Source organism: Carassius gibelio, chromosome A17 (genome assembly GCF_023724105.1).
Source record: "Carassius gibelio isolate Cgi1373 ecotype wild population from Czech Republic chromosome A17, carGib1.2-hapl.c, whole genome shotgun sequence".
Lineage (NCBI taxonomy): Eukaryota > Metazoa > Chordata > Actinopteri > Cypriniformes > Cyprinidae > Carassius > Carassius gibelio.
This window is the reverse complement of record NC_068387.1, coordinates 11,450,043-11,463,387: the sequence shown is the minus strand read 5'-3', so window position 1 is coordinate 11,463,387 and position 13,345 is coordinate 11,450,043. Positions and strand designations below refer to the sequence as shown.

General features: G+C 37.7%; 1 protein-coding gene across 2 annotated transcripts in view; it reads right to left on the bottom strand.

The window, feature by feature from the left end:
* LOC127933362 (probable E3 ubiquitin-protein ligase RNF144A-A) overlaps positions 1-13,345 on the bottom strand; it is a 34,071-nt gene that overhangs the window by 5,416 nt on the left and 15,310 nt on the right. Inside the window, exons 1-7 of one of the 2 annotated variants that reach the window (XM_052530313.1) lie at positions 12,598-12,825; positions 8,897-9,047; positions 7,573-7,677; positions 6,124-6,184; positions 3,156-3,366; positions 964-1,111; positions 682-771 (exon numbers count right to left, since the gene is read on the bottom strand). In XM_052530313.1, coding sequence (XP_052386273.1) covers positions 682-771; positions 964-1,111; positions 3,156-3,366; positions 6,124-6,184; positions 7,573-7,677; positions 8,897-9,031 — 750 coding nt within the window. In that variant the 5' untranslated portion in view covers positions 9,032-9,047; positions 12,598-12,825. Of the gene's footprint in view, positions 1-681; positions 772-963; positions 1,112-3,155; positions 3,367-6,123; positions 6,185-7,572; positions 7,678-8,896; positions 9,048-12,597; positions 12,826-13,345 lie in introns of those variants that run through there. The other variant, XM_052530312.1, reaches the window with a different exon arrangement.

Sequence of the window (13,345 nt, the reverse complement as noted above, 5' to 3'; positions counted from 1 at the left end):
TTCACACAGAAATTATATTATATAGTATATTCATTCTGTTTCAAGAAAGAAAATTAGGAGCGAAGTTCCCAATTTGCAAAGCAAAGTTTTGGAGGACGGTTTCAAACCCCATGTTTCTCTCAGTTCCTAATGAAATCGCTTCGAGGCTTTTCCCAACGCTATTTGTGCTGATCTCTGAACCATAAGAAAATGTATTATTTCAAAGCTATTAAGAAATACATAATGGACAGTGGGTCTAATGAGCCTTATGTTGAAAACTGTTGAAAACTGTCTTTCACTCAAGGATGAAGTTGGCGTTATTAGTATACTTTCATAAAATTAGCCTTTTTCAATGTAATATTCTCCTATTATTATTTAGTCTAAGAAATGAAACCCAAAGAGAGGAGGGAGTACCCGAGTCTGAATTGCTCTTCTAAATATATGTCTGGTTATACTCCTCTTCTGCATCATTTGATGAATAATTTTAGTGTCTTTGTGCCAAAGTGACCATCTTGCATTATAATCTGCTGTGAAACAGCAGGCATCACTTGCTCGAGAACAGACATCCACTCACTTCCTGAATAAACACTGTCTGAATGGATGCCTGTGACTCCGTCACGTGTAGGCACACGTGCACTCATTCTGATCTCAGAGGAGAAAAAAGGGGGAAGAAAACGTGTGCTCCTTCCCGTGAGCGCCCACCTGCGTTCTGTGCCAGATCATGGAGGCTCTGGAGTGGCCTAACTTGTTCCGGCAGGGTCCTTTGTCATAATGGATCAGGAGGAAGTCGTCCTGTCAAACACACAACGTTACCAGAGGCCGGTCATTATTTACGTGGGTGTTCGCAACAGCTGTGTGAAGGACACTGATTGCATTCACGGCCTTGATTGAAGGACTAACATGCAGCAGCCACTTGACCATAAAAAATACAGTAAGATAACAGCACGATGTTACTAGTGTTAAGCTGAGTTATTGAGCACTTACGTCCAGAGACTCCAGGCAGTACCAGCAGAAAGCATGCTTGCAGTTCTTACACATCATCTGGGCACAGCCCTCGTCTCTTTCTATATAGACTTTACATTTGGGACAGCGTTTGATGGGGGCGTCGTCATCGTCAGCCTTAAAGAACGAACTGGGAAAAAATAAGTAATAGTAAGAGTTAAATTAACCCTTTTCTTGTTTTGGGTTGTGGGGTGCAAAGAACAAAAAACACTGGTACCCATCATATAGTGCACTCATTTTCCCCACCCAGACAGGTCCTTCTCTTGTATATGAACTAAAGTACAGTAGTATTAGTGTTCATGAGAATACTAGCAATATGATTATTTCTGATTATATATACACTGCTGTTCAAAAGTTTGGGGTCAGTATGATTTTGGTTTATTTTTTTGAAAGACATTGATTCAAGGACAACTTAAATTGATTAAAAGGTGTCATTAAAAACATTTATATTGTTATTTTAAAAAATATTTGAAATAAATGCTGTTTTTGGAACATTCCATTTATCACAGAAACCTCAATCCACAAAAAAACATTAAGCAACATGATAAAATATTAAGCACTATTAAACTCATTTCTTGAACACCAAATGAGAATATTAGAATGATTTCTGAAAGATCATGTGACACTGAACACTGGAGTTATGGTTATATATTAATGGATATACATTGAGGACAACATTATATGGCATGTGAAATGCATTTAAATGTAAACCTTTATTTTTTTTGGAGGGGGGTGGGGGAGATATTCAGCAGGAAATCATTTAGGGTTAAGTGAGCTTATGAACTCTAATAAGGTAAGACATTATTGATATTTGTTCTCTGCCCACACAGCCATAGCAGGGCTCAACAGTAAGGATGGCTGCTGGCCTGAGGCCAATGTGAGAGAGTTTTAGGCCAGTTGCCAATGAAAGTTTTACATTTACTGATCTTGTTCATCCATTTTTAAGCACTGTGATCTATTGTACAATGTTGTTGCAAATTCTGTTGATTTGTCATCCAGATAATGTTATCCAGCTGGCTAACACAAAAATGACCCAATGATCCTGAAGAATGTATTACTTGAGTAATGTTTGTCAGTGATGTTTTGAATTGCATGCCATTATTTTTCACTAAAAAGTGCTGTATAATTTCCAGTTTGTTGGAAATTTTATTTTTGTGTGGATTTTTTTTTTTTTTTAATGGATAAATTAATGAATAGAAAAGAAAGCTAAACATTTCATTAAAAAGTGAAATGTTAGTAGAGCAAGTAAAAATGTCACTGGCTAGTCTGGGTCAGCCAAAACTATTTATAGTTGAACCGTGCTTTTTTTGCTTTATTATTTCAAAATTGAATTTAAAAATGTTTTATAAAACTATTTAATATATTTAAATACTTGAACTTTTTTAAGAGTCTGGTCAGCTCACAGTTCCTTAAGGAACCAACAGCCCGTTTAAAGAGTAGATGGAGTCTAATTTGATTTCATGCTGTCTAAACACGGTTTATTTCACGCTGAGATATACTTTGGGTGCAATCTCAAACATGAAATGATATAAAATTAAAAGGCTCTCTGCAGTATTATCACTAGTGTGCATTATTGAAGCAATTCACTTCAGAGCAGGGGAGACTGTTCAATTCCTGTATGACCAAAGATCAAGGATCAGAAACTCTGCTCAACGATGCTTTTGGTTTTGAATAAAGTGTGCATGTGACAGGAATGTCAAATAACACATGTGCATGAATCTCTGGCTTACTGAGCAAAGAGAAAAGCGCTCTTCAACAACTAGAAGCAGAAGATCCATTCTTAGACTGATCAATAGTGCAGAAAAACACGGATTACACTATTTCATTTCAAATCTCATGTGGACTTATCAACATTGAACATCATTAGACGGAACATGCCTCATCGTGACAGCTGGATCCACATAAGGACCAGTCGGGAGGATGGGAGCGTTTAAATGTACATCAAAGAGACAAAACTACACCGAAGCGCAGCTGCTGATGAATGAGGAGGAGAAAGATTTAAAGGAATATTCCATGTTCAATACAAGAAAAGCTCAATCAACAACTACTGTGGCAAAATGGAAGTCAAAAGATGATTATTATTAACTCATCCTTTGTATTTATAATACAAGTGAATCAATACAACTGATTTTGCTTTAAAGCAAACGGGTTAGAATTTTAACTGGCCGCAGTACCTGCTCTCTCCAGGTAGAAATGTGGTGATGGGAAGGTTCTCTTGGCAGTCTTGGTCCGGGTGCCAGCTGGCCTTGCAGACAGAGCAGAACTCGAGTGTGCAAACGCTGCACCGCACCAACTGTGGAAGCGCCGTGTCAGACTCCTTCAGCTTGCACACGGCCTGGCACGTGGAGGACGGGCACCAGGTCCGGCTCGGGTCCAGCAACACTTCTGCAGGGGGTGAGAGATGAGAGATCAGACGTGGTTTCCGCAAGTGTATTTTAGGCTGCTTACTAGAGATGGAGGGGTGATAGGAAAGAGCAGCTATGGCCTCATAAGCCCCTCAGGAACAAGATACCAGAGCTACTACCAATCATAGCTGTGCATAATTTCAGTAGATACATTAGATTTCATTAAAACAAAAAGCTGCATGAGGTCTTGGCGTTGACATTCTATAACAATGTACATTGATAGCGTACATATAAGTCACGTCGCTGAAAACGGAGTAATCACTGTGCCAATGTGTAGCAAGCCAGGGTCTTTAGCGTTTCCCAGATTCATGTACACGATATACTGATTCACGAGCTTGGGAGCTAGGCAGCCGATTGAGACGCAGCCATTGTTTCTAGGTTGTTCTTGGTGGTTGCCAGGTGACCTGGGTTTGCATCAGAAGAGCCAACCCCTATGTCCCTATGATATTCTGGTCTCTATATATAGCTTTGAATGTTGCCAATTCGATAAGAAATTAGAGACATAATTATACGTTTCATAATGGTTTTGCTGGTTCTTCTGCCAGACGAATGCATAAAAGCTTTGTTAGTGATATATGGCTAAGTTCGGTTATGTATGTAATGTGCGGTTGGGGGTAATTACGTTAGAAAGTGGCCTTTTATAATATCCGCTGACTGCCATTTTTAGCCGTCTTGTTGAGTCAGGAAGGCATGCATTTTCATCGGTCCCCGAGTGCACGGTGAGGATCTCACAAACCAAACACACTCCCGCTCGTCCTCTCCATCTGAAACGGCAGTCCACGCATGGCTCTTGGCTCGGTTTCTGGGAGTGTGGTTATGTTATAGCCACCATTCCGCTCCAGTTTTCAGGAACACTGATTGGCTAATGAACGCATTTTAACTCTCTCTCTCTCACACTCGCTCTCTGCAAGTCTCTCATTTATGATGATGTTGCTGGAATGGTTCTCATACGAAAGCATGAAAACCTGGAATTCAAACCAAAGAGACACAGAAAAGGGAGGATCACAGCATGGGACCTCGTAACTACATGTATTTTTTCTCCCTTTTCAAAAGCAATGCAATGACCTGGAAGGGGGTGAACAGAGAGTATGTCTCAAGCAAAAGTATCCTGTGGTGAAAAACTACTGGAGACTATCAGAGTCTAGAGTCTGGGATCCCCTACTGATGGAAATAATGAAAGAAGATTCATATGGTACAGAGCCTCTGGTCTTTTCTGTTTAAGGGAACATGCATGCAAGCGTATCCAATTAACACGGGTTTAATTTACTCTAAGTTTTTAATCTTGCAGATTTCTGACTTGAAGCTACATTTGTTAAAAATGTAAGGCATTTGAGGTCAGTACACGGACCGATTCAGATACAGGGATGGAACACAAAGACTCTTCATTTTAACTTCACTTAATTCTTTTTAAATCCCAGGTTAAGTCCACCCTGAGTTTGACATTTGTAATTTTGACAGAGGGCTTAAAAGCTTTAAATTCTGGATAATGTAGCCAAGAAATTGCACTGCCAAAGCTAGCCAAAAAGATGGGCCTCTTGCACTTCTAAATTGTTAGCCAAGGATAATTTTTAACCATAGATTATTGTGATCCTGGGTTTTAACACTGTTCAAAGTTTACCTTGGGTTACAAAATTTCAGAAGAACTGGCCAAGATTAGGCTGCTCTCAGCGGGTTCATGGGTGCTGAATGGCCACTGACGCCCTGGAGCATCTCCCAAAACTCTTAAAGCTACATTCCGTGACACAAAAACAGTATTATTTATAAAATGATAGTGTATTTCCCCCATGACATGCTGTGAGAAATACTAAAAAGCTGAGTTATACAAACGGTGAAACAGTTGGAGTAGTTTTATCACTAGAATATGAATTTAAATAGGCAAATTAATATAATAGATTCACTGAGGTATAAACCACTGTGGATCTATCAAAATATTGCCATTTATCCTGACCTCATCCTGACCAGCTTGACATGGCTGGCTCAACCAATGGTATAAGTTTGGGGCGGAGCTATTTGCTGTCTGGGGGAGTGTTTTAGAAACCTGTTTGAAAACAATCATGAATCACTCTTCTGAAACACAATTTCCACCATCTTATTTTTAACAGAAGAGCAGGTATGGCCATTTCTAGCTTGAATGTCAGTTATGCTTCTTGATATTGCAAGCTGGTATTTGTTACTTGTATTATTTCAATGTATTATTGGAATAATCATCACACTGGTTTTTAGCTATATCTAGTGTTTTGTGTCATTATGTTATTCTTCTAGTTATTTACCTATACTGGCTAATGAATCAGAAGTTTCGCACATGCTCAAGAAAAAAAAAAAAAGATGGTTAGAATATGTTTTAAGATTCAAAACTGAATGTCAGGAGTGTGGTATGGTTGTGTCAGCATTAGTTTTGAAACTTCAGTGCTCATGTGGACAAAGCAGGTTTTAATCTGGCATTTTGTTTTTCTTTCACCCAAATGATAATAAGAAAATACACACAAAAAAAAAGGTGGCAGGCACTCATTGTTAGAAATGCAGAGAGCACAGGTAAAAGCCTCCATTGTGTGCCAGCATGAGGTCAGCTGGACATAAACAAGTCCACTCACATCCCTTTCATCCTCACATGTACACCTGTGCCGGCCTATTTGACAGTAAGCATGGAGCTCACCATCAACAAACACACACGTGCCTCATCTGCTGCTTTCTGATACTAATTGCCCCCCTGATGAACAGACATCTGCTTTCCACTTACCCTTCTCAAACTGCAGCTTCCTGTACCTCTGCATTATCTCTGCGGCCACCATGCATTCAATCTGAGAGAGAAACAGAGAGAACAATCAATTATGAAACAATGTGGTCTGCCGGATCCGAAAGCACTCTTCGTTTCACATTTAGCATTTCAATTTGATCTGGATAAACACACAGCCAACATTAAATATGGTGTTCAATCTAATCACTGTCTCAAGATCAAACAACACAGCAGGAATATGCTTAGTGAATTTTTGCAGTTGAGTTTAGTGATGCTAGCGGTGCAGAAATGACATGCTTCAGTTTTTAAGGATTGGCAAAAGACACTTTAGTGGCTCTGATGCTTTGCAACTGGGACTGACTCCTCTGGTTTAGCTGCTTTGAAACGGAACGAGCCAGCCGTCCTCACAATGAGCCTGCAGCGCAGAGGAGGAACCCTGCCCTCCGACTGACCTCATACATGGAAGGATTTTGTGGTGCAAGCCAACGAGGGGAGAGTCCGACTGGAAAGGTTTCAGCATCCAATTTATACTAAAATGGTTTTAATCTCCTCTTGATGAGATACGGATACGTTTTTAGATTTTTATTTGGAAAGTAATGTATTTGTTTTTTATAATGTCTGGGTTTTTTTTTTTTTTCAGAGGCTGTGACTAAAGCAGGGTTTGTTGAAAAAAAAAAAAAACTGATTAGCATAACTACAGCATAAAATGTTTAACAGATCATAAGCTCTGTATTTTTTTATGTATTTTAATTCTTATAATTTCTATTTTACATCTTCAAGGCCCCCTAAAACTGATTTGTTGAAAACCCTGGTGCTAAAACTATAAAGTCCCTGACATGAATGCTGCTTTAAAAAAATTAAGTAAAATGTATACAAAATTCATGATTATGTAGACTACCATTTAATATTTGGGAGCAGTAAGATTTTGAAACGTTTTAAATGTATTAAAAGTCTCTTATGCTCATCAAGGCTGTATTTATTTGATCTAAAATAAGAGTAAAATAGTAGTTTTGTTAAATATTATTAAAAATTGTATTATATTTTAAAATGTAATTTATTCCTGTGATGGAAAAGCTGAGTCTTCAGTGTCACGTGATCTTTCAAAAATCATTCTATGCTGTTTGTGCTAAAGAAACATTTATTATTAATTTTATTATTATCGTCAATGTTGACAACAGTTGTGTTACTTAATATCTGAGGAAACCACAATTGTTTTTTTTTTTTCATTATTGTTTGAAGAACAGAAAGTTCAAAAGAACAGCATTTATTTGATTAGAAATATAATGTAGACCCTTTTTTTTTCACTTTTGACCAGTGCAGTTAATGTTTCCTTCCTGAATAAATGTAATGATTTCTTAAAAAAAAAAAAAAAAAAAAATACTAGTAAAAAAAATAAATTGTACCCACAAATCACAACCTACTCTTATGAACAGTAGTGTATGTTGACAATACCTCATTTTCTTGTAAATGTCCACGTTTTGGACAGGCTGAGTCTGGACAGCTGATGGCTGTTTCGAAGCCCTCCTTGATGAGAAGTTCCACATAATGCTTCAGGCACTAATAAAAAGACATTAAAAATCCGTTAATAAAAAGAAAATGTCGAAAAAATATATTATGGGTAAGCAAATTCAGCTTTTAACGGCCTGTTTAAATTGCTCAATATGTCTGTGCGAGTGTGAGTACAGAAGCACTTAACCACTAGTAATGAACTGTTAACTTCCTCAAAACAATTACGATGTGTAACATCTCAATTTAACGAAGACGCAGTCACTTGTCCAAGACTAATTATCCTCCAGTGTTAGCAATTTGTGAACACACTGTTTTAATAGGCTATGAGGTTTTTTTATGCTTCAGGAGAGAAAAAGAGGTAAATGTTTTTCTCTCTCCCACTCTCTCTCTAAACATAAAATACAAAAAATTAAATTAAATTAAATTAAAATATCAGACAAATAACATTTCGATCCAAACAGACCAAGAAACTAAATGGATTTGAGCTTTTAGGAATGCTCGCCAAGGACAATTCTGAGGGAGTTGTTTCCATAAACATTCTTCGCTTAAGACACAAAGGCAGTTTTGTCTTTAGTGAGCTCACACACAACCAAGACAAGGCCTCTAAGAGTCAGACGAGGAGATGATTTCCCTTTACCCTACTTCAGAAGATTCCCTTTCCCCAAGTGTTGCTTGTAACCTCAAGACATAAATAAAACTGGCCTCAGATCAGTGTAAGAACACAGCAAAGGGAAACTGCAGAAGAAGCCTCAAATATTTATCACTGGACTGTGAATCACATTGCAAAAAAAAAAATCCCAAAAAACAACTCCTGCTGTAGCTGGCCTGTAGAGAATCTGTCTATAGCTGTGATCTCGACTTAAATATAGATATGTTTTTTTTTTTGTTTTTTTTTTTTATGTCTGAAGCTTATGTAAGGATCCCACTGATTTATTTGTAGCTGTTCTGTACCTAAAACAGTGAAAACTAAAGACAGCAATAAAAGAATGAAATAATCCAGAGGATTATCCTTCATTCTTAAAATAAGGTAAAGAAATTTAATAAAATAAAGCACAAATTATTTTAAATTTTTATTGGAATCACTCAATTACTTTTTTTTTCAGCTTGTATATATAACTTTATTTCTTTATTCATTATTTATGTTACTTAACTTTGATAACATAAAATTACAAATAATTCTTAATTTATAATAATTATTAATATTGTTAATCAGTCATTTCTTGAACCTGTTTTTGACCCCTGAAATCCATGTTTCGATGTTACTCACCAGAGTGCAGAAGACACATTGGCACTGGGTGATGGTGGTCATTTGCTCCAAGGGAAACTCTCCCAGACACAGTTTACAGGACACCAGCGGGTCCAGGGCCAAATCCCAGGTGGGACGGTACCTAGCTGTGGTCATGACGCCTGCCGCAGAGCTGAAAAACCCAGAATAGCTGCTATTAGAGAAAGCCCACACTTTAATACACCTATGCAACCAGTGCAAAGCTTTTAACCGCTGTCAATCTGAAGTGCCGACTGCTGCTGCAGCCACGATAAGTGCTTTTGTGATGCTCAGCGCTAATATCCAAGGCATCACAAACACCAACCCTCTAAATGCACATTAAATTAGCCATATTTCGTTTAGAGAAGGTCTAACAGAAGCGGTGCTGAAAGGGTCAGATACATTTACCCCCATTTATATTATATAGGCCTGGCCACGAAGTGCTTTTCTGAGATGCATTCGTGAGTCTACTCTGACTGTAATGGAATGAGAAGTCAGGACGGATAGATGGAGCAAATTTTCCTCTCCTGCTGCTGAATGAAAGATGACTTCACGGTGTGGTACTCCATAAATGAGAAGGTCGGGAGAGAGAGAGATAGAGAGAGAAAAAAAATCGTCCTTTACTCTCTGCCTACGTCTTTCCTTTTTACAGTTTTTCAGAGGGGGCTATTTTTGGAAGTCTCGACTATGAGACACTTCCATTTTCTGATGCTGAAGTGGGCTGTTTTCACAGAGAGTGTTTACAGGAAGTGCCTGTGAGGACATCACCGCTCTGCCTTGGCTGCTAGGCAACAGGGGGATGGGGAATGAGGAAGATACGCTTCTGCTGATGGTGGTACGAGTATTTAAGGCAGGTGCTGTTCTGCACTTGTGGCAGGATGAGGGAAGAAACTTTGGTCTGCATTTCAGGTATCCTGTGCTGAGAATCATTTGAGTCAATGCTGAAGTGGTTTGGTGAAGTGGTTAAGGTTTAGTACTAGCTACCGAAAAACACTTACTGTCACACCAGGTTATGCAGGTGCTGTTCTCATTTTATATGGAAATGTGGCACAATTGTGAGCAAATTGGTTGTCAAAGTCTTGTAGAGTGCAATAGTAATGCTCTGGATGTAAAAATGCCATTCATTTTCTCCCCAGGGGAACTGATAACTATTTCTTATAAACCGTTAAAGACAGTACTGTGAACTACAAGGTCATTGATCAATGGTAAATGCTTTTGGTGAAGCCATCAGCCTGTTATTTAACCATATTTTTTAAATAATAACTTTTAACCGGGGAATATTGGAAGGAAACATCATTACCCATGATTCTGTGAAAAATCTCCACCCATATTAACTTTAGCACCCACCCACTCTTATGAAACACTTTGAAAGATTTAATAGTTTCCCCACACTCTCAAAATACTTCAATATTTAACAATAAATGTTAAATATGATCTTTAAAACTAGTTATTTCGTTCATGTAATCCCCTGAGTACATGGGGTCATTCTGTCTTTTATTCATAAGCACAGAATAAATAAAAAAATTTCTAGGCTGTTTCCACTTGATAAGATAAATGGGATGAAGTATTGATGGCTTGATAATGCACCAGTGTAGCCTCCTGTATCTCAAGAACAGAGATGCCAATGAAAGCAGATTTTGCTTGGTCTCACTTGGCCCACATCCATCCATCAGAATTTTTGGCCAGGGAATCATATATGTGTGTGTGTTAGATATTATATATATATATATATATATATATATATATATATATATATATATATATATATCTACACACACACACACACACACACAATGGGCCTGTTGAATGCTTGAATCTGGTTGGTTGATGAATGTTCTAAGTTGTGCAATTATTTATAGTAGTTCTGGGCAGGGCTTGACAGCATTATATGTCCATATTACTTCGCCAAATGATTTCAGTTATTTCAAAGGTCTTTACAAACTACAAAGGCAAAACAACCAAAACCCACAACACAAACCAAGTAATTATAGTATACAACAATATAAAAACACCAAATTATTTGCATGTTTTTGCCACAAAAGTATGTTTTATTATGTATAGAAAGCATACCCTAATTCTCCCACTCTCTCTACCTTACAAAGGCACACATATACAGTACAGACACAAACACACAGACACTCACACAGAATAATAGCTCAGTAACTTCAATAGCTACATGTCATTTCTCATAATCGAGTTTCTTGAAGCAGATAAACTTGCAGTTTCGATTTTAGTAGAGTCGCTGCTGCCGATCACGGTTGAGAGATGCACAGAGACTCACAGAGGTAATTCACACACGCTTAATCTCGCTCTCTCACCCTCTAATAACTGCATTAATTGCTGCATTAGTCTGCTATCAATGGCTCCAGCCTCTGTTACTAGGTCTAAAATGTCATTTTGGAAATGGCAATGGAGGCTTGGAAATGAATCCTGCACACAAGTGTGTTTTAAGGACAAAAACATGATGAATGTCTTGAAATGCTCTGCATTATTTGAGTTGTGGTAACCATAGTATAGGTGGAATAATTGACTCCAGTTCGTTGAATTATTAGAAAATAATTCACACTCCTCTTTGCATCGTGGCTGTATCACCACTTCTAATAATTCAATGGTCGTAGTCTATTAATCCTTACGATTGTGTGTGCATGTGTGTGTTTAGTACATACAGTTTAGGTGTGTGCTTCTGTAAAAGCACTAAAAGAATCTTTAATGGAATCATTAACTAGAATAATTAATTCCAAACAATTCCCATCTTACTTCACTCACCCTTTACATCAATCATCAAGGTGACAAATGTTCTGTGAGAAAAGGTGATGCATGGGAAATCTCCCTGAGCTGCGTTTCTCAGAAAGCAATTACCACTTTCCAACACTGAAACAATAACAAGGAAATACACAAGTAATCCACACAAAGCAGCCTTTAGAGAGAACATCACTATGACCTCGTCTCAGTTTCTTATCAGATCACTGAACAAAGAAAACAATCATTTATCATGAGCTCAGGCTGCAATTTGATCTACAACATTATGAAATAACTTACATTAAGGGATTGTTCACACAAAAATGACAATTCTGCTATTTTCTCACCTGCATATCAATGAAATGCATTTCTTTCTTCTCTGAGAAACAGAAAATGAGATTTTTAAAAGTGAAGAAAAATAAAAAGCTTTTTTGTCCATACAGTGAAAAACAGAAGGGTCTAGACTTGTTTTGGACTCCATCGACCTTAACTAGATGACAAGACAATCTTCACTATATATTCTTTTGTGTTCCAGAGAAGAAAAAAAGTCAGAGGATCTAGAAGACATGAGGGCAAGTAATTCAAGACAGATTTTACATCTCAACGACTTGTGACAGCTGGATGGACCATTAAGTGAAACCACACTCATTATTCAGGGTTTCAAGACCAAATTAGCCATCCGAATTATCTTGATTGGTTTTGAAAATAGCACATAACAGTTTTGTACGTAACAGTTACCACAGGTTTCATCACAATACCACACCAAACATTGCGGTTACTATCATAAACCAGTGGTAACTTTCTAAAACAACAAATTAAACAATTATTTTTACATATTTCTAAAGAAAATGTCATGTTCATCCAAGCATCAATAACTAGGGTATTCTGGCTGACAATATAATTTCCCTGATATTTGCTATTGCTCAGATAGTCACAAACATACAAGTAAATAGTTATTCTATTACCTTATCTTCTACTACACAGTTCTTTTTCTTCTTTAGACGTTCAGATATGAAATAGGTGCAGAAGGTGGAACCTCTCAAAGGTGCTGGTCTCCAAATCTCCCCTCCATTATTTATTCTCAGATAGAAATGGGTCAGTCTCACAATGAAAGCTGAGCAGTACAGCTGCCTGAATATTTCAAGATATGGATGTCTCAGTCCTAGCCTCCACAAACACGAGCACAGTGTTCCCTCACTTAACTTTATCTGACTTATGGGCTCTACTCAATCATTCTTGAAAATAGCAGAAGCATTTACCTGCCCCACGGGCTCAGTTCTTCCTCATTTATCACAACATAAAAGCATCATATTTCACAATCAATCATTGTGTTGTAATACTGTAGGGTTTCATAATGCTGTCAGACAGATAACTGCCCAAACGAGATCAGACAGATGCCAAAAAAAACACAGCAGACTGGGATGGGAACAGATAAAATGTAATGCTTTTCCCATGCACATTTAACACTGAAGAATGAACCGGCAGGGATTATTTGATTATTACCCTGAAACATTAGGCACAGAAAATAGGCCTAAGTGTCAACATCACATCTTGATCTTAACTGAAGCTTTGTAAGTCCAATGTGTCGTTGAGTTTTATTTCCTTCCACTGGAGGTTGTAATGACCTGCAAGATTTCAAGATCTGGTAAGGTCAAACTGAACTCAACATTATTTTTCACTTTGTTACTTTTGAAAAATCCAGCATATCATGAG